The following is a 22,725-nucleotide window of genomic DNA, read 5'->3' as shown; positions in this document are numbered from 1 at the left end:
ATATATGTGAGGTTAAGTCGAAATATGTTGCTACAAAATCATAGAAACCTTTATTAAACAAAAATATCAAAACCTGAAGCTATCTCCTCCATCTTTGTCTATACACTTCTGAAGGCGGTGTTTCCATCTCTGTAACCTTTCCCTGAAGAATTCTGTACTGTTAGATTTACACCACATCAAAATAGCAATTTTGACATCACTGAGGGACTCCAATCATGTTCCTTTTAAATGTTCTTGGAGATTTGGGAACAAAAAGAAGTCTGAATGGGCAAGATCAGGGCTGTAGGTGGATCAGGTAAGGTTTCCCAATGAAATTCTAGTAGGACAGCCCTTGCTACCCTCGAATAATGAGCAGTTGCATTGTTGTGATGGAAAAAATATCCGCAGTGAAACTTCTTGGCCTTTTTCTCACCGATGCGGATTTCAGTTTTCCTCAAACTTCTTCATAGTAAGCGCCTGTGATCATCCTGTGTTCTTCGAGAAGAATCTATGAAGATTACCCGTTTGGAATCCCCAAAAACAGTCACCATAGCCTTCTGAGTGGTCTTCCCTCCCTTGGCTTATCTTTGAGGTCTTCCCGACCTTCCTTAAAACACTTGATCCATCTAAAAACTTTTTTGTTTTATGTGGGGCAGCATTCCCATAAGCTTGTTGCAAAGCTTCAGTGATTTGGGAAGATGTCCTTTGAGTTTTGTTAAAAATTTGATATTAGCCCTGATCTCAAAATCATCTTCTTCCATGGCACAAAAAAATCCTTTTTTTTTGAAGGCACTCTAACAAGGTTAAGACAAGTGTATTGCTGAGAGAACTTGTCTACAGCCATCCACTGATCACAGAGGCATGTTTAAACACGTTTTGTTTGGAATAAACCCGTGCATGTATGAACTGGAACCCTAGCAGCAATACTTTTTGACTTCGCCTTCATATATATCTGTTTTTGAGATCCTTGAAGTATCTAAATGGAAGGTGGTCTTAAACTGAAATTTCACAAAGAGTTTTAATATTTATTAGTGTTACTTTGTATAGTTCTTTTCATCCCTCTTGCTGTCTAGCTTGCTGTATTAGTTTGCCAACTATTAATATTTCCCTTCTCATCCAATTTACTATTGCTCAAAGGCCCCTGGATAGCACAAACGTTCTGAGGTCAGTCATTAACTGGAAGGTTGGCAGTTTAAATATACCCAGTGGAAGAAAGGCCTGGTGGTCTACTTCTGTAAGATTGTTGTTGTTAGTTGCTGTCAAGTCCGATTCCAACTTATGGCGGTCCCATGTGTGCAGAGTAAAACTGCTCCATATGGTTTTCAACGCTGTGACCTTTTGGAAGCTGATCGCCAGATCTGTCTTCTGAGGTGCCTCTGGATGGATTCAAACCACCAAACTTTCAGTTAGTAGGTGAGCGCTTACTGTTTGTGCCTTCCAGGGACTCCTTCCATAAGATTTATCTTGTCCGCTTAATATTACACACATTGAAAACCCTGTGGAGCACAGTTCTACTCTGACACACACGGTGTCATCATGAATTGGAATCAATTTGATAGCAATTTTTTAATTAAAAAAAAAATTAATATCGAGAAACAGTTAATAAATGTGTTAAAACCACACTTAATGTAAAAATAGACTCTGAGAGAATGCTTGTGGGAACTTCAATGGATAAGATGGGTGTGTTTTTATATGTGGTCTTTATGACCAATTTTAGCTTTTAGAAACCTGGGGGTTAGGTTTTATTTTATTTATCTGTTTATTTCTTTCTTTTGCTCATTCTAGTTCATGGATAAACCACATCTCAATAAAGATCAAAACAGTTAAATACATTTCCCTGTTCACATTTCCATGTAACTGTTATTGTCTAGAACACACTCCTATTTTTACATGAATTTTAACATTTTTTTCTGTTGTGGAGATTATGGCTTGGAACAATTAAAGATTTTTAAAATACAACCACAGAGGTCACCTTAAAAATTCTTGTTGCTGGTGTCTAGGTTCCTAGTCCGATGAACTGAGAGGTGACTTGGTTTTGTACAGAAAACCCCTGTGTTCACAGCACACACTTTAATTCAGCCCCTACCCAGAGGTAACCAGCGCCTTGTCCCTGGTTGCTGAGGTGATTAAAGTGTGAGTCAAAGAGGTTTCTGTGTCCATCTAATCCGGCATGGTTTAAACTGTTAAGTAAATAATACGAGGGCTTAGAGGCTGATACTCGGCAGAGCAAAGCAGCTTATTCCTCATTTCTGAACATTGTGTCAGGTGAGGGAAAGGACAAACAGTAACCAAATAAAAAGTCGTAAGAGTATATTTGTGTTTGTGTTCCTACACTTACATGAGATAACTTTATTAAATCAAAAGAAGTGGGTAAGTGGATATTGTAGGGACCTATTGCAGGCCCAATATAAAGCACCTCTTTCCTATCTATATTTGAACAAATTGAAAAAACACAGTCAAAAGGGAAGGCAGAAAGGGAGGTCACAATATCACCTTGATTGCTGATAAAACTTATTATTAATGAGTTTACAAACAAGTAAGCTTCAATACTGAAACCCGGTTTCGAACTGCCTTACTCTCTGCCGAGAGAAAAGGGATGAGTCCTGCAGGCCAACATCTCATTCCCAACTATTCTATTAGGTAAGTCAGCCCAGCTCTCCTGCAGTGGAGTCAGTTAGGGGCCAGAAAGAGACCAGGAAGATTAGGCTAATGGTGCTCCCTCCACATGAAAAGAAATTCGAGTAATGTGCATCGGCATTTGAATTCAATATATATGGCATGGTACTTTATATATCTACCACCCGTCTCTCAGTTCATTGTACTGTGGTGGCTTGTGTGTTACCGTGATTCTGGAAGTTATGCCACCAGTATTTCAAATGCTAGTAGGGTCACCCATGGTGGACAGATTTCAGCAGAGTGTCCAGACTAAGACAGACTAGGAAGAAAGACCTGGTGATCTTCTGAAAATCAGCCAATGAAAACCCTATGGACCACAACAGAATGTTGTCTGATATAGTGCTGGAAGGTGAACCCTGTAGGTTGAAAGGCACTCAAAATACACAGTGGCCACAACAATGGACCCAAGCATACCAATGATCGTGAAGGTGGTGCGGGACTAGAAAACATTTTTCCGTTGTGCATGGGGTCACCATGATAGGGCGCCTACTCAACGGCAACTAAACAACAAACTTTATCTGTGTGTATTGTTAAGTATACATAGATCATTTTATCTTCAAATCCTTTACCTCACTCCAGCTCACCTCAACCCTTAGAAGAACACTTTGAAAGGAATTACCCGTATTAGTATCACCATTTTACAGGTGAGGAAACTGAGCTTAAAGAGGTTGCCTAACTTGCTCAAAGTAACATAGGTGATAATTAGAAGAGCTGAGCATCAGATACAGACCTGTCTGATTTTAAAACCCATTCTTTCCACATCCCCAGTTTATTTTTTCATATTAATAAATCTGATATAACTCATCCAAGTAAATAAGATGTCTTAGCTGAAAATCATTGCGAAACTGTGCTGTTGGAAATGTGATAAGTCATTGATAGGAAATTTTCCTTATGAATTTTTTTAACTTTTTATCTTGAAATCATTTTACACTTACAGAAAAGTTTCAGAACCAGTACAGAGAAGTCTCATACGCCCTTGACTCAGCGTTCTCTAATGCTAACATCTTATATAACCATAGTGTAATTTATTGACATTGGTCCAACACTATTAACTGAACTATAGACCTTATTCAAATTTCGCCGCTGTTTTCACTATTGACTGTGAATTTTTTGAGAACAGGAACGATGTTATGTTCATTTCCATATCCATAATATCTAGTGGTAAGACTGGTGTGTAGAGTAGGTGATCAGGAAATACTTCTAGAGTGTATAATTGAACGAATGGATTTTGAGTGTGTGTATGGGTGTGTGTGTGTGTGTGTGTGAGTGTATGAGTGTAGGTGTCTGTGAGTGTGGTTTATAAGCACGGGAGATAAATATAAGGTATAGTTTGAATGAGTGGCATTCAGAACTAAATTTGATGTTAGACTTTGTGAAGCTCAGTCATTTAAAACTGGAACTTTTTCAAAAGGAAAAGAGTGTACTAATAAGCTAGAAAGATGCAGTGAATCCACTGCTAAATGGACAGAAGGCTGTTGTATTCATTATGTTCATTATGTTCAGACTATGTGTGTGTTTCATATTCCACCTGAGTGAAGTACCTGGGCAGGAGAAGCAGCAGTTGCTGGCAATCAGTCCTGTATTTCTAGAAAGGCATTAGAAATTCAACGTTAAACCAAACCATAGAAACTCTCTTGCTTCGAGAGGAATTCCAGGCAGGTGTCTTTAAGGCTTCTATTTTCTTTTTCACTGAGTTCAGTTGAGATAACATTAATGAAGTGTGAATTTTGCCATAACAGTGGTTTCTGACAACCTTAAAAATAAACACTCTTTTATTTCAACCTTTATAACCAAAGAATGTGCAACCAAGATAGAGGCAATATTCAAAGCACAGAATTCCTATTAGTAGCTTAATGGACCCTGAAATGGCCATTTCTCTTGCTGTTTCCTCCACCTTCTGTTAACCAAACTGAAAATATTAATGTGACAATCTCTACCAAGGCAAAATATATGTCATTATTCTTAGTTGGGCAAAACTAGCATATAAAGCTTATTTCTCTCAAAAATTAATTCAGCTTTTAGAAGGTTTTAATTATATTATTGTTGTTGTTTAGATGGAAGACGTCATAGCACGCATGCAAGATGAAAAAAATGGAATTCCTATTCGTACGGTCAAAAGCTTTCTCTCCAAGATACCTAGTGTCTTCTCTGGTAAGTTTGCTGTCAGTACATCTCTGGTTTCTCCTGCATCATTTATTTTACTGTTTAAAATTATTCCGGTCATTCACTATTGAAACTCTCTCTCTAACTTATTAATCAGTAGCTACTTACAAAATGCATATGCCAATGTTCGTCATTATGTTAGACATGTGAAATAATCATAAAATAAAGCAAAACAAAACAAATAAAATCCTGGCCGTACTCGAAGGGAGCATACAGTTAGTTGCAAAAACATGATGAATGAATGTGAAATAACAGTAAACAATACAAAAATAAATTTAAAATGTATGAGATAATGCAGTATAGAATATATATGGGAGCTAGGAGGGTGAAGAAATTAATAAGGAGCCAGGAAATGGTTCCTGAAGAAATGATCTGAGTGTGAAAGATGAGGAGGAGTTATATCAGCCTGAGACCACTGCCACTTCTTGCTGAGCATGCAGAGCTGGGAACTGACAAACTACAGAGAAGAGGATGGGTAGGACACTAAAGGAAATAAGATGGAATACATAGAGGTGGGTCAGATCATGAAGGTCTTTGAAAGCCACCAAAAGAATTTAGATTTCTTATATGGAGAAATACGGAGACATTTAAAATTTTTGTGGAGAATGCTGTGATCAAAGTGTTCAGGATGAACTGGCATTAAGGAAAGGCTATCATACAGCAGGAGCCCTGGTGGTGCAGCGGTTAAGCACTTGGCTGCTAACCGAAAGGTTGGCAGTTCGAACCCAGCAGTCATGGGAGAAAGATGTGGCAGTCTGCTTCCATAAAGATTACAGCCTTGGAAACCCTATGGATCAGTTCTACTCTGTCCTATAGGGTCACTATGAGTTGGAATTGACACAACGGCAATGGGTAACGGGTATCATCGTGGTGGTGGTTACAAGACTTCTGCAGTAATAGTTTGGGTGCCACGGTTCTGTTCTCCAGGGGCTGGGGGAAGAAGCGTGAGGGCTGGTGAATACTTGAGTATGGAGGATAAAGGAGGACATGACTCAGAGTGTTGTTTTTATTTGTCTGTTTTGTTTTGGTCTGATGGGCTGACTGAGAGATAAAGGAATCATTATCTGAAATAGGGAAAGCCACAGGTTTAATTGTAAGTAGCTAGAGAAACTAGAAGAAATGGATAGCAACGAGTTAGAAATTTATGCTCTGTCTCCCTGAGACTGTGAAGGCCCCAGTTGTGGGCCGCGGGGCATGCTGGGGCATGGCCTTGGCACGGCTAAGGGCAGAGGTGTGACCAGACAAATGTAAACCTTGTGAAGGAATGATGAGAATAAGGAGGCTGGATGTTAGAGTAGGTGGAGGAGGGGTGTTTGATAGGAGTTACATGCAAGACTTTTGTGATGCTTCCTCATGAACAAGGATCAAGGGATGATCACTAGATTAGTAGGCTTTGGGCCTTGGTAAGACTAGAAGAGCAGATAAGCCAGCCCAGGTGCTGGGGTCTGAAAGCTGTCTTACTCTCAGGTAGAAAAGAGAGAGAGCTTGGAGCAGGTGAGAGCTACAATAGAATGGCATTTTGTGCTAACCAAGTTTTACATCTTTTTTCCTGTTACTACCTTTCATGCCCACTTTTTTCCAGCTTCTTGGTCTTTCTTGGTGATGCCCTGTGTTTTCCCACATCTGTGACTTTACTCTATCTCTTCTCTCCAGCTAGAACTTCTATCCTCATCTTCAATTTCCAGGTCTTTCTGACTGTTACATTCAGTCCATTTTTCAATATTCATCTCAGGGTTCTCTTACTCTCTCACCGTACTCTCAAAAAACACCATACTCTCAAAAAACTTGATTTGTGCCTCTCTAATCGCAGTTTTTATGCTCTATTTGTCTTGTATGTCATATATCCTGTGTCCACTAATAAATATTAAGATACTTGTGGTCAAGGACTTGGAAAGTTGATTTTACATCTAAAGAAAAATGTTAAAATATTTACTGATATTTTGATGAGCTAAAAGTGAATGAACTTATAGCCTTAAAATACTCTACTGTAGGGGTTGCAAAACAAAATGCCTTTAGATTCCAGGCAGATATATATGCATGGAGGAGCTGATCTGAACAGAGAACTGTGGTTAATGCAACAGTGCATGGCCTACTTAAAGGCATTCCAATTTAGGAATTTTTATGACAATACACAGACTAAACAAAACATCAGATTAAGCAGAGTTGTAAGTTGGAGTCACCTACTGTAGTGGAGTCTGAAAATTTTGATTAAATTATTTGGATAGCAGTTCCTTGACAGCCTGTTGGGAGAAATCTTGATTGAGAATATTAAAATCTTAACTGAAAAGTAGGATCGGACATATAGATTGAGAATGAGCCCTGAAATCCCTAATAATTGTTTAAATGTTCACTAACATAAAACAACAGTGGTAGCTATTAAATAAAGAGAATATTGAGAGACGGCCCAAGATGGCACCTTATTCAAACACACTGTGCCATCCCTCCATAGTGAAGATCTGAGAAACCAATGAAGCAGATACACATGACAATTCTCACACCCTGAGCATCAAATGGAAGGATAAAGAATTAGATCGAACACTGATTGGGAAAACAAACTGAATGAAAACAGTGAACGAGGAGAGATACAGAGGAGGTGCCCTGCCAGCCAGCCCAGCACAGCATGGCCATCTTGAGACAAAGCCAGCAGCAATTCCAAGTGAGGAGCACAGGAAGACAATGTCACAGAATTTCCAATAGGAGATAGAGAAACTGCGTAGACATACACAGAGTGAAGCAAGGTGAACAGGACATGAACCAGATCTAAGGAGGGAAAGTACAGGAAGGAGGATGAGAGCTCCAGGGATCTTGGCAACTACAGAGCAGGGAGGGATCCAGGATCCAGAGATAGGACTACTCACCAGTGGTGATCCCTGACATTAGGGTGGTGACACACACAAGTAATAGATCCATAGAGTGTCAGCTGACCAGATTTCAGGAAGCCTCCCTGCTGCTCGCACTTGGGCAGGACAGGTCCCAGTTGCTGGCTGCACACTTGGTGACCCAAAAGAGTATGTTCCCCCTTCCCTCACTGTCCTGGTGATTAGTGGCAAGAACGCCCCTTACCCTTGTGGCCCTGCTCACCAGGGGACTAAAGTACAAGAACTCCCTCCCCTTCTACCCAGCCCCGTCTGCCACCCCAGGCCACTCTACCCACCCAGTGAGTGGCAGAGAGCACTGCTGTGCCTCTGGTCACCTACCACACCCCTCACCCACTGCCCTGGCCACCCGGCACTAAGCATGCCTGCCCTGCTATTCACCCACCACACCCACCCCACCCACTGTCCCGCCCACGTGGTGAGCTCCATCACACACTCCTGTGCCACTGGACCAACAACATGTGGTCACCCATGCCTGCCCAGCCCACCCTCAACTGCCCCGCATGCCCAGCAAATAGCAACATGTGTTTGCCTTGTCTACCGCTGCCTCAAGCACCTGGTGACAGGTGGGGAGCGCTCCCATTCCACCAGACAAGCGATGAACGGAGCACGCCTGCCCTGCCTGCCCTGATATATCAAAACAAACAAAAACAAAAAATCAGGACAAAACAAATTCCTCTACACTAACAAGGAGAACTCAGAAAAGGGAATCAAGAAAACAATACCATTTACAATAGCTTCCAAAAGTTTAAAATACCTAGGAATAAATCTAACCAGGGATGTAAGAGACTTATACAAGGAAAACTACTGCAAGAAACCAAAAAAGACCTACATAAATGCAAAAACATACCATGCTCATGGATTAGACGACTTAACATTGTGAAAATGTCAACACTACCCAAAGCAATCTATAGATACAATGTAATCCCAATCCAAATCTCAACAACATTCTTTAATGAAATGGAAGAAAACTACTGTCTATCTTTAGAAGGAAAGGAAAGAAGCCCCAAATAGCTAAAGAATTATTAAAGAAGAAGAACAAAGTAGGAGGCCTCACGCTTCCCACTCTCAGAACTTACTGTACAGCCACAGTAGTCAAAACGGCCTGTTACTGGTATGATAGACATATAGACCAATGGAACAGAATTGAGATCCCAGAAGTAAATCCACCCAACTATGGACAGCTGATCTTCAACAAAGGTTGACGTTCATTCAATGGGAAAGAGATAATCTCTTCGATAAATGATGCTGGCAAAACTGGATATCCATTTGCAGAAAAATGAAACAGGATCTCTACCTCACACTAACACAAACTAACTCAAAATGTATCAAAGACCTAAAAGTTAAACCAAAAACTGTAAAGTTCCCAGAAAATAACATAGAGGCAAAGTTAGGAGTCCTAATTTATGGTATAAATACACTATCAAACATAACTAAAAATGCACAAACAACAGAAGATCAACTAGATAACTAGGACCTCCTAAAAATTAAATACTCATCAAAAGATTTCACCAAAAGATTAAAAAGAGAACCTACAGACTGAGAAAAAATGTTTGGCAATGACATATCTGACAAAGATCTAATCTCTAAAAATATAGAAAACATCAACATTTCAATAACAAAAAGACAAACATCCCAATAAAAAATGGACAAAGGACATGAACAAACACTTCACCAAGGAAGACATTTAGGCAGCTAACAAACACATACAGAGATGCTCTCGATCATTAGCCATTAGAGAGATGCAAATCAAAACTACAGTGAGGTACCATCTCACCCCTGCAAAAATGACACTGATCAAAAAAAAAGAAAACAACAAATGCTGACGAGGTTGTGTGCAGTCTGGAGCTCTTATACACTGCTGGTGGGATTGTAAAATGGTACAACCACTGTGGAAGATGGTATAGCACTTCCTCAAAAAGCTAGAAATAGAAATACCTATGATCCACCAATCCCAGTCCTAGGTGTATATCCTGGAGAAATAAGAGCAGTGACACAAATAGACATATGCACACCCATGTTCATTGCAGCATTATTCAAGTAGCAAAAAGATGGAAACAACCTAAGTGTCCATCATCAGATGAATGGATGAACAGAATGTGGTACCTACATGTAGTGGAATACTATGCAACAATAAAGAATAATGATGCATCTGAAAAACATAACGTGGATGAATCTGGAGGACATTATGCTGAGTGGAATAAGTCAATACAAAAGGATAAATATTGTATGATCCACTTTTGTAAGAAGTCAAGTATAGGTTTACACACAGAAAACAATGTTCTTTGATGGTTACCAGAGATGGGAGAGGGAGGGAGGGAGAAGTACTTACTAGATAGCAGACACGTGTTAATTCTGGTGAAGGGAAAGGCAATACACAATATGGGAGTAGTCTGCACAACGTGACAAAGGTAAATGAAGACACTGAGAGTTACACAAGAATAAAGGACAACTATGTTAACTGCTGTAACATATACAATTCTGCAACAACAGTAGTAACAACCAAAAAGTTGTGAGTGGTTACATAGGTAGATACGTATGCTCTATAGGTGTGGGAGGGCAGATGGAAGTACATGTGTGTGCATAGATAGCTATAGTTGTGGGCATCTGTATGTACATAATTATATGTGCTGCATATATATTCGTGTATATAATAGAGCACATAAGGGGCACAGTTATGGAAACTTCTTAGACATATCCAGACACCTCCTGGGACTGAGTTACTGGGCTTGAAGGTTAAGGATCATAGTCTCGGGGGACATCTAGGTCAATTGGCATAACATAGTTCATAAAGATAATGTTCGACATCTTAATTTGTTGAGTAGTGTCTGGGGTCTTAAAAGCCTGGGAGCGGCTCTCTAAGATACAGCTATTGGCCTCTTCACGTCTGGAGTAAAGGACAGTGAAGGAAACAAGACTCAAGGAAGAAATTAGTCCGCAGGACTAATGGCCCACACGAACCACAGCCTCCTCTAGTCCGAGACCGGAAGAACTACAAGGTGCCCAGCTACCGCTAATGACCACTGTGACCAGGGACACAGTAGAAGGTCCCGGTTAGAATGTGTAAAAAATGTAGAACAAAACTCAAATTCATAAAAAAGACCAGATTTACTGGGCTGGTAGAGACTAGGGGAACCCCCGAGACTATTGCCCTACGACACCCTTTTGGCCTGTAGCTGAAATAACACTCTCAGAGGTTACCTTTCAGCCAAATAATAGATTGGCCTATAAAATAAACAATAACGCCCATGAAGAATGTGCTCCTTCGAACAATCATCTATAGGAGACCAAACGGGCAACATTTACCCAAAAGCAAAGATAAAAAGGCAAGGAGGGGCAGGGAAACTGGAGGGATGGCAACGGGGGAGGCAGAGGAGAAACGGAGAGTGCTGCTGACACTTTGCGGAGGACAGCAACCAATGTCACAGATCAGTTTGTGTATGAATTGTTGAATGGGAAACTAATTTGCTGTGTAAACTTTCACCTAAAACACGATAAAATGTTTTTTTAAGAAAAGAGAATATTGATGGCATGTTTCATATTAATGTTTGCAACTTTTATTCTTTGTTCGCTAGAAGTGCTTCAGGAGCTCTCTGCTTTACAAGTTCAGTTGGATGCTTTTCTGTAGCTTTAACTGGTATGTCTAGAATTTGTCAGCCTCATTGTATTACTAGGTATATCTAAATTGTAATGGCTTTAAGTTCCATCCACCTTACTCACAGGATTTTCAGTGTTTTTTAGGAATTTCCTTCCCTAGGTATTTCTGATGGTGCCTGGGGAATGTTAATTCTCATGTCCTTTTGTGACATATCTTGCTACCTGCTCCTTCCTCTTCTGGCTCTTTCTGCTTCTCTGTCCTCTTCCTGACCCTGCTTCACCTTCTCCTGTAGAGCTACTGATGATAAACGAGGGGTCTGGTAACTTTATTAACCTTTGGTAGAACGAAAACCAGCTGTGATGAAAGGCCTGTGAAGTGTGAAAGGAGGGTAGCATGATAGTTGGGGAAAAAGTCTATCCTTACTATATGGCCTGTTACACGAGGGAAAAGGATCTCAGTTATTGTTCACCCAGCTCTTTCAGTTTACCCACTTATGTTCCTTGAAGCTCTGCAGATGAGCTTTCAAGCTACAAAATGACATGCAGGAATCATAAATGCAAATTGCTAAGTGAAAGGAGCAAGTCTGAAAGAGCTGCATACTGTATGATTCCAGCCACAGGTAGTCCCCTACTTAACATATTCGAGTTACAATGAACCACACTTACGACTCCGGTTTTCTTAAATGTATTTTTGTCTATGTATGTATGTATTAAAATATATCTCTAAGTTTATATGTAATGTTTCCAACCGCTACAGCTAAATAAAGATTGGATTTATAAAGATACTGATAATAAAAGGCAATAATAATGAAACTTCTCCCCCCCCAAAAAAAAATGAGGTATTCGACTTATGTCAGAACCAACTTACATCGGAGTTGTCAGAAAGGAACCCCGTCATAAGTCAAGGACTACCGGTATATGATAGTCTTGAAAAAGCAAAACTTTGTGGTTCATGGGTCAATTGTATCAACATCACCTGGACGCTTATTAGAAATGCAGTATCTAGCCCCCAACCTAGACCTATTGAATGAGACCCTCAATTTTAACGGTAAAGTTTAAGAAGTACTGGACCAAGGTAAGCCCTCAGAAGCAGGGCAGCGGGGCTGGACTGGGTTGCTGGGTTCCCCCCAGGGCTCTGGGGGCAGTAGCCAACTTGCTTGTACAGTTTCTTTCTCTTCTCACAGTGCAACCTTTTCAAGGGGTCTGATCATCCTTTCTGCAATCTGGCCGCAATGAAGGCCACCCCAGCCCATCTAACAGACTTAACTTTTTTTTAATAATATACTTTATGTTTAGAGCACTTTTATGTTTTCAGAAAAATTACACAGAAAGTACAGCTAATTCCCATATACCCCGATTCCTGTATACAGTTTCTCCCATTATTAACATCTTGCATTGGGGCTGTACATTTGTTCTAATTGATGATGAACCAATATTGATACATTGTTATTACCTAAAGCCCACAGTTTACATTTAGGGTTCACTCTTCGTGTTGACAGTTCTTTGGGTTTTGACAGTTGCATAATGTCATGTGTGCACCATTACAGTATCACACAGAGTAGTTTCACTGCTCTTAAAATGTCTATGCTTCACCTATTCACCCCTCCCAACTCCCCTTTCACCCTTTGCAACCACAGATCTTTTTAATGTCTCTATAGTTTTGCTTTTTAAAGAATATTATGTAGCTGGGATCCTACAGGATACAGCTCTTTCACACTGGCTCCTTTCACTTTGTTGTTGTTAAGTGCTGTTGGTACCCACTCACAGCCACCCTCTGTACAACAGAGCGAAGTACTGCCTGGTCCTGCACCATCCTCACAGTCGTTGCTATGTTTGAGCCCATTTTGCAGCCACTATGTCTGTCCATCTCGTTGAGGGTCTTCCTCTTCTTCACTGACCCTCCACTTTACCAAGCATAATGTCCTTCTCCAGGGACTGATCCCTCCTGATAACATGTCCAAAGTATGTGAGACCTAGTCTCGCCACCCTTGCTTCTAAGGAGTGTTCTGGTTGTACTTCTTCCAGGATAGATTTGTTCCTTCTTTTGGCAGTCCATGGAATATTCAATATTCTTCGCCAACATCACAATTTAAAGGCCTCAATTCTTCTTTGGTCTTCCTTGTTTATCGTCCAGCTTTCATGTGCATATGAGGCAATTGAAAACACCATGGCTTGGATCAGGCACACCTTAGTCTTCAAGGTGACATCTTTGCTTTTTAACACTTTAAAGAGGGCTTTTGCAGCAGATTTGCCCAATGCAATGTGTCGTTTGATTTTTTGACGGCTGCTTCCATGGGTGTTGATTGTGGATCCAAGTAATATGAAATCCTTGACAACTTCAGTCTTTTCTTCATTTATCATGATGTTGCTTATTGGTCTAGTTGTGAGGATTTTTATTTTCTTTATGTTGAGGTGTAATCCATACTAAAGGCTGTGGTCTTAGCAATATGCATTTAATATTCCTCCGTGCCTTTTTGTGGCTTGATAGCTCATTTATCTTTATTGCTGAATAATATTACATTGTATGGGTTACCACAGTTTGTTTGTCCATTCATCTTTTGAAGGACATCTTGGTTGTTTCCAATTTTTGGTAGCTATGAATAAAGCTCCTTTAAACAAATATCCACGTGCAAGGTTTTGTGTGGGCATATATTTTCAAGTCATTTGGGTAAATACCTAGGAGCACAATCGGTGGATCATAAAGTAAGTCTGTGCTTAGCTTTGTAAGAAACTGCCCCACTATCTTCCAAAATGGCTGTACGGTTTTGCATTCCCACCAGCAGTGACTCAGAGTTCTTGGTGCTCCACATTCTTGCCAGCACTTGGTGTCAGTGTTTTGGATTTTAGCCATTCTAATAGGTATGTAGTGGTATATCATTGCTGTTTTAATTTGCAGTTACCTAATAACATGTGATATTGAGTTTCTTTGCATATGCTGATTTGCCATCTGTGTATCTTCTTTGGCAAAGTATCTATTCAGATCTTTTGCCTATTTTGAAATTGGGTTGTTTGTTTTCTCACTGTTGAGTTTTAAGAGTTCTTTGTATAGCTTGGTTACAAGTTATTTATCATATATGTGTTATGTAAATATTTTCTCCCAGTCTGTAGCTTGTCTTTTTTGTCTTAACAGTGTCTTTTGCAGAGCAGAAGTTTTTAATTTTAATGAAGTCTAACTTGCCATTTTTCCTTTTATGTATCATGCTTTTGGTGTTGTGTCTAAAGACTCATTGCCAAACCCAAGGTCATCTAGACTTTCTTCTCTGTTATCTTCTAGAAGTTGTATAGTTTTGTGTTTAACATTTAGGTCTGTGATTTTTATTTTATTTTTTTTTATTTATTAGTTTCACTGTGAGAGAGCAAAGAGTTTAGGAAGAAGAATCTAGTCCCTTTATGCCTGAGCCAAGTGCCTCCCCAACCCCTGACATTGGTGGATGTCAACAGCTAGGTGAAGGCATCAGCACTGCTCAGCTCCACCAGGTAGCACCCGTGCTTCAAACGTAAATATATGTCATGGAGACCAAGTAATGTCTACATCTACCTCTGCAAACAGCCGTGTTGAGAGAAGGATGATGCAATTCTGCTCCTCCCCACTATCCTCCAATAGCATCTGAGGTCCAGAATCCTGTCAAAGAATCCTATTACACAGATAATATATCTATTAATAGTTTTTTCCCCTGATAAATATTTTTTCTTAGCTAAATGTTCAACATTTGTTTTTGAGTTGTTTTCAGGCTCCTAGTTCCTATGGCTCCAATAATCAGAGGAAAAAAGCCTTTGGGTAAACCCTCCACACCAATCTCTCAAACCATGTTCTTGAATGTATAAAATCACATTTTTCCCCCAGAGAACTGCTTCCTCCACTGCAGAGGTAGCTCAGGCAAACCTGTAGGCAATGTGTGACCAAGGGGTCAGTGGATGAGGTCATTGGTGGACACAGACCAGAGCTAGGCCCATCAGATCTCTCTCCCCTGGGTTTCGTTGAGTTTCACAGAGCCTCAGTTGAGTGTATGTGTCTGACACTGAGGTGATATAAACCTGGACTGTGTGTAATGGCCGTCTGCAGAAAGAAGCAAAGGAAGCCTGCCTGCAGATTGAGAAGAAAGAAACAGAGCAAAGAGAAGCAGAGATGTTAAGGCAGAGACTGCTGGGTTCCTGGTGGCTTTGCAGCCTTTGTCCCTGTCCTTAAGTGTACAGTCCTACAACCTGCATGAGCTTCCTGTAGGTTTCCTTATCTCCTCCATGGCTCCACCATGCAAACATACACTTTTGTTTTGCCATGTTCTTTATTTCCCTTTCCTATTCAAACTTTTCCCACACCAATAATTTTAAAAATTTATCTCCTGGAGTGAAGCACAGAAGGCACATGTATTGGACACCAAGTCTTTATGGCTGCAATATATATATATATATATATATATATATACATTAAAAATATTGTAAAAGGTAAATTCACATGTTGGGTTCAACCAAATGCTGATCTGGGGACTGGCTGAGAGAGATTCACTGGGGGAGGTTCTTAGGAATACAGATTTCCAAACCCTAACTGCAGATATTCTAATTTATTAAGAATGGGATGGTTAAAAATTATATAACTGACAACTTCTAGTCTTAAAGGCAGAGAGCCCTGGTGACGCAGTGGTTAAAAGTGCTCAGCCGCTAATCGAAAGGTTGGTGGTTCAAACCTACCAGCCGCTCCGTGGGAGAAACATGTGGCAGTCTGCTTCCGTAAAGATTTACAGCCTTTGAAACCCTATGGGTGGTTCTACTTTGTCCTGTAGGGTGTCTATGAGTTGGAATCGATTCCATGCCAGTAGGTTTGGGTTTTTTTGTTTGTTTGTTTGTTTGTTTTGGTAGTCTTAGAGGCATGCTAACTATATTTTCTTTCAGGTTTTTTATTTAATTCAGTAAACATTGCTCAAGCTCTCACTATATCCTGGGGGTGTTTTGAATGTTATTACTTTAATTTTAGTAGGGAAATAGATTACAATTAAGTAAGCACTACATCTTCAACTGGTGTAATGGACTGAGCTAAGTTCTGTTAAGCCAAAACAACCAAACCCATTGCCATCGAGTCGATTCTGACTCAGAACCACCCTACAGGACAGAGTAGAACTGCCCCATAGGGTTTCCAAGGCTGTAATCTTTACGGGAGCAGACCACCAAGTCTTTTCTCCTGCAGAGAGACTGGTGAGTTGGACGTGACCTTCCGGTTAGCAGCCAAGTACTTAACCACTGCACCACAAGGGCTCCTTCAGTTCTGTTAGTACAGGTGAAAAAGAAAACAACAACAACAACAATCGGCTGTGGGAGCAGAACTTTACTGATGTGATCATCAACAAACAATCTGAATCACATGTCTTCATTCCTCAGAGAAACACCTTTACTAGGATTTGTTGTAATGGTATGAAAACTTTTAGAGTAGGCTGATGTATGATTATTTGCATACTGTTTTGTAACTTTTGCAAAGTTATAATCAAAGATACTTACTTCATGCTGTCTAAGTTCCTTATGAGAACATCCATGAAATAAATGTATTCTACAATAAAATGCTAAGAAAATATTGTATAGAAAGATAAATCTGTTTTTTTTCCTTTTTTTTAAACAGTAAGAAATGTGTAACCTGTCTTTTCTTTTTGATTCATATTTAGTTGCCAGGAAACTTACTGCTAAATTCAATTTTATTTGTATTTTTTCATTTTTGCCTGCATCATCGCTGACATATCTACCTTCCTTTTTCCTTCTAATCGGGTTTTTGTCGGTCTTTTATTGTTGTTTTAATTATGTGTGTGTGTGTGTGTGTGTGTGTGTGTGTGTGTGTGAAAGAGAAGGAGAGAGGAACAGAGAAGAGTATTAATGTTGTAAATTGCCTTCAGTTATATTTTGGAGGCAGAGAAGTAATAAATCCTGAAGAAGTGTCTGCGAAGTGCCTGAGAAGTGTCTGCTGTAGGTCAGGGAGTCCTTTTACCCAGAGTTCTCACCATTAAGTGGGGCTACGTCTTGGCTCTGAACTGAAGCTCTCCATCACAATATAAAAAGAAAGGTGAAGTTCAAATATTACTGCATGATAGTTTCATAAAAGTGCTTATGCAATTTTTACACAATTGTATCTTCAAATTGGAAAAAAATAACTCTATGAAGCTAAAAATCTAGTATTTGCAGGTTTTGCTGAGGATCTTCTCTGAATGAATCGCGTAAGTCTTATTCGTGCATCAATAACTATTTCATTAGAACTCATATCCTGTAGCCTACAATGTATATTCATCCTCCCATCTGGCAATCTTTGGTAAAGCAAACTATGACACTCATATCAGTTGAAAATCCTTTGTATTTGAACTCTGAATGCAAGCATAACAAAGATCCATATCCAGATGGAACACAAAAGTATGTGAATAAAAGCGGAAATGATTAATTTTATATTTTTTAGGCTATTTGGTCCAACTCTGATAGTATTTTGCAACTCAGCCATTTAAATTGGCTATATACATATTTGAATGAATTAAAACTGACAAAATAGGTTTTCAGTTGTTTAACAACAAGATGTTAAAATTGGGGTTTGGTGGTGCTTTATTTCTAAAAAATATGTTACATTATAATAATACTGAACATTGTTTGGAAGTAGATTTTTTGTTGTTGATGCACAATCATTGATGCTTTAGAGAGTTTAAGTCCATTATAACATATAATGAATAGATTCTAAGTCCCTATGAGAGAAATAATTGCCTCTTCAATATTTTAATGTTTCAAATGAGTTTGAATCATCACTTGGAATTTTTTTTGTGGTAGCCTTTAATCTTCTTTATAATAAGAGTTTGTTATTTTGATGACTTCTCTAATTTTTTTTTTTCTTTTTTTACTTTGGAGGAAAATCTTAGTAATTTAGGGAACCAACTATGTGGTTAATGGCTTTAAATACATTAGTTGTATTCCTTACTATGCTTCACGGTAGTTATTATTTATCTCCATTTCATAGGGAAGGAAATGGAGGGTCAGAGAGTTTAAGTGTTTGGCCCAAACTGGTACATCTTACTAATATTCAAACCAAGGTTGGCCTAATTGAAAACCCATCCCATTTCTCTCTACTATCATGAGTTTCCTCCATGTGTGCTGTCCTTTGCTGTGCCTGTGTTGTTTCTTCTTGACAGATGAACACATATCAAAATCTGTGGGATTCTGGGTACTTTAATTCATATATTCCTCTCCCAGTCTTTGGAGCACCAGTCAAAAAGATGTGAGCTTTTGCCTCAGTTTTACCTCTAAGTTGCTGCATGACCTTGAGCAAACCATTTCATCTTCATCTTTAAAATTTCGAGATTTGACCTGCTGGTCTCCAAATTTCCTTTCAACACAAATGCTAACCTTCAGAGAACTCAGTGAAGGGGAAAGAGTGGAGGAGAATGGATTAATAGAAGAAGATAACATGATAGAGGAGGCGATTCACAAGTTACTAGAGTGATAAAATGTTAGAGGAAATCTCACTATTTTCTTTCCCTAGGCAATGCCATCCATACTCATGGTTTTAATTACAAATTTTAGGCACCCTCCCAAATGTATAACTCTAGGCCAGACCTTTTCTCTGAACTCCAGGATATTCACCTTTCAACAATATTTCCACTTGGATGTCCCAAAGAATCTCAAACTCAGCGTGTCCAAAATGAAGCTCATAGTCTTTTTCTCAGCCACTTCCCTGTTCTGTCTCTCCGTAAAGATTGCACATGCCAGAAATACTCGAGTCACCTTGACTTCCCTTTCTGTAGCCTCCTCTTCTCTTGTGTATTCCATCAACAAGTCTTGTCAATTTTTTTTGTCTAGGTAGCCACCAAAATCCATTGGCTTTTTTATTCTCTGTTCTTGTATTACTCTAATCCAAACTATCATCTTCTCTCACCTTAACTATTGCATCGACTTCTAACTGGTCTCTCCATCCACTTTGGACTTCAACCTTTCTTTCTCCGAGGGGCAACCACAGTGATATTTTTAAGTTGCAACTCTGATGCATTAAAGTCCTGATACATTTAGGATTAAGACCATAATCCTTAGCAAGGCTTCTAAGAAGACACGTGCTTCAGTCCTTGCCTGCCTTTCAGGTCTCATCTCATACTGCTCTCCCTCTCGCTCTGTTGGTCTAGCCACAGAGGCCTCTTTCATTTCCTGTAATTTACCGTGACATGAGACATTGGTGGTTTAGTGGTAGAATTCTCACCTTCCATGTGGGAGACCTTGGTTCGATTCTTGGCCAATGCACCTCATGAGCAGCTACCACCCATCTGTCAGTGGAGGCTTGTGTGTTGCTGTGATGCTGAACAGGTTTTGGTGGAACTGACAGACTAAGACAGACTAGGAAGAAAGGCTTTGAGATCTACTTCCAAACATCAGCCTATGAAAACCCTTTGGATCACAGCGATCCGAGCCCATTGTTCAGGAGGTCGTCATGAGTCGAGGACCAACTCGACGGCATCTAACAACAATTGACCATGCACCTTCTTGCCATAAGGGCTTCCCACCACTGTATCCTTCTATCTGGAATGCTTTTCCCCACATTTCCTTTGCCCAATTTAGACCCACTCACCTTAAGTCTAGACCTGTTTCTTTTCTTATGTACTCTTGTAAACCACTTTCCTTTCTTTCGGAGTTCATTATTGTATTTTGTAATTATGAACCCATTAGGGATAGTATTTGATCAATGTCTGTCTTCCAGACTATAATGTAAACTACAGGAAGGTTTCATATGCTGGTTTTTGTAACCCCAGCACAAAAAACGGTGTCTAATGTAGGAGGTGCTCTTTGAATATTAGTTAGATGGGTAAATAATAACAGTAACTTTTTGAGGGAATATTTACAGTCATATGAATTAGGAAAGTAGTTACATTACTGTGAGTGTATGGTTTTGTTGACATATGTAAATTATTTGAACTTTTAAAGAGTTCTTTTGTTTTTTGCTCTTTAAGACATGTTTAAGTGAATAAAAAATTTATCTGGAATTTATGAAATAATTTTTATTAATAGTATAAATCGCATGTACAAGAACATAGACATCAATTACTTTCTCTTTCTTTGAACTCAGTATCTGGAGCTAGCTCTGCCTTGGACCCTGAGGAGTCCTATTTTGTTAATAATATGTTGACTATGCTTTGAGTGGCTACTGTGCTCAGAACATTTTGAAAAGCCTGCATATACAGAGAAATAAGACATAGTCTCTGCCCTTGAGAAGATCACTATCTAGTGAGGAGATAAACAAATAAATGAGATAATCTCATGATAGAAGTAAACCCAGAGTGCTGCAGGAGTGTGTGGAAACTAACCTAGGCTCCAAGAAGATTTTCTTGGAGAAAGTGAACTCTGAGCTTAGTTGTAAAGAGTGAGCCAGACCAGAAGAACTAGATGGTGCACGGCTACCACCAATGACCACCCTGACAGGGAACACAACAGAGAGTCCCTGTTGGGGCAGAAGAAAAGCAGGGTGCAGAATTCAAATTCTAGTAAAAAGACCAGACTTAATGGTCTGACTGAGACTGGAGGAATCCCGGAAAGCATGACCTCTAGACTCTCTGTCAACCCAGCACTAAATCCATTCCAGAGGCCAACTCTTCAGTCAAAGATTAGACTGGACTATGGGACATAAAAAGATACTTGTGAAGAGTGTGCTTCTTAGCTCAAGTAGATACTTGAGACTAAATGGGCAGCTCCTGTCCAGAGGCGAGATGACAACGAAGAGAGGGGCAGGAGCTGGTTGAATGGACATGGGAAATCAGGGGTGGAAAGGAGGAATGTGCTGTCACAGTATAAGGAGAGCAATTAGGGTCACATAACAATATATGCATAAACTTTTTTATGAGAGACTAACTTGAATAGTAAACTTTCACTTAAAGTACAATAAAATAAAATAAAAAGAGTGAGTCAGAATGAACCAGACAAAAGCAAATCATTTGTGCAAAAACTCAAAGGCATAAAAGAGCATGGTGAGCTCAAAAAATTCAAAAAATATAGAATGACCTTGGCACAGAGATGAGGTGTTTGGAGAGAGTGAGGAGATGACTCTAGAGAGGAAGGCAGAAGACAGATTACATGTTGAAGAGTTAGCATCTTATCCTGTAAAAAGGGAAAATGTGACAAATTTCAAGTAGGGAAATGGCATTACCAATTTTTTTAAACAGAGATTTCTCTGGGGAAAAAATGTAGAGAGTACATATCAGTTTCTAGAGAAAGGAGATAAGAATGGAGGTGTGGCAGCAGTCTAGACATACAGGAAGGCCTGGCCCAAGACAGGGATGTGGAGTTTAAGAAAAAATAAGGTATATAGGAAAATAAGAGGACAGGATATGGAACAGAAACACTTAGGTTAAGCAGAGTCACGGTTTCACACATGCTTGTTCTTAAGGTCCTAGTCACCACTGTTATTTGGCTCAGTTCATTTGGAGCCACAAACAAGGCAGATTATAGGAGAGTTGTTCAGATGAATCATAAAGACCTTGAGAAAGTGATCAGGAATCACACTGTGCTGCATTTTGAGATCTAGATCTCAGTGGATAAGGATTCCAATTATTTTATTTGAGTCTTAGCAAAGAGAACAATCTAGTCAGTACATCAAGTCTAAGCTCTTGTCTGATCTATTTATTTAAAATAGGCATGACCTGTGCACTCTAAAAGAGAAGGAGGGAGAAGCTATCATAATATGTAAGCTTAAAACCAGTGCTTGGCCAAACCTTGTATAATATCTCTAGAAATATCCACCACCACCACCTCAACTCCTCCAAATTAACCTAGCTGAAATGAAACGTGTTTACTGATGTGACACTCCATGATTCTTCAGGGTATCTGGATGTTCTACTATTCTGGACATGCAATAATGCTGTTATTCTAGATCATGATGAAAATAAGGCTTCACCTGTTGGGTGAATTCTATTTCCTCCAGTGGATTGACTCGGCAATTACTGTGTCTCCAGTGTAAGCCACATCAGGAAATAAACCGGAACTCTCTTTTCAGTTCTTTGTAAATGGTATAGGTTTTCATCAAACTTGAATTTGGCCATGCATGTGAAGCAGCCCACTGAGATCATAGAAGTCTGTAGTACTGCCTGTTGGCAGCTATCAAGTGAAGTCCCCATTAAACTAGGTCACTTAACGTGTTTGAAGATTGAACTTACTGGATTAATTCTCAGGATCCCAAAAGGCAGGTGCCTTTTCCAGATCACCAAGCACTGTAAAATAGGGAAGAAAATAGTCTGATGTAGTAAGGAGTTCAAGCCAGCCATTCATGTACTTCTATTTTTCTGTCTTTTATTAGCTTGAGAAAGTTCTCCATCACAGACATGTTGATAATTAAGGAAATGAGACTTTGCCACTCTTCTTTTGGAACATAATTTCATTATTTGTCAGTCACAACACTAAAATATACTATGTAAGTTCTCAAAGTATGAAAACAAAAACTCTATGTTTT

At 39.5% G+C, this 22,725-nt stretch overlaps 1 protein-coding gene across 1 annotated transcript in view; it reads left to right on the top strand.

Moving 5' to 3' along the window:
• RGS7 (regulator of G protein signaling 7) overlaps positions 1-22,725 on the top strand; it is a 567,494-nt gene that overhangs the window by 285,240 nt on the left and 259,529 nt on the right. The window contains exon 2 of the mRNA XM_004375937.1: positions 4,710-4,806. Coding sequence (XP_004375994.1) covers positions 4,710-4,806 — 97 coding nt within the window. The remainder of the gene's footprint in view (positions 1-4,709; positions 4,807-22,725) is intronic.

This window comes from Trichechus manatus, unplaced genomic scaffold, assembly GCF_000243295.1.
Source record: "Trichechus manatus latirostris isolate Lorelei unplaced genomic scaffold, TriManLat1.0 scaffold00039, whole genome shotgun sequence".
In the NCBI taxonomy this organism is placed as follows: domain Eukaryota; kingdom Metazoa; phylum Chordata; class Mammalia; order Sirenia; family Trichechidae; genus Trichechus; species Trichechus manatus.
The sequence above is the reverse complement of the archived record's forward strand: the minus strand, read 5'-3'. Positions and strand labels throughout refer to the sequence as shown.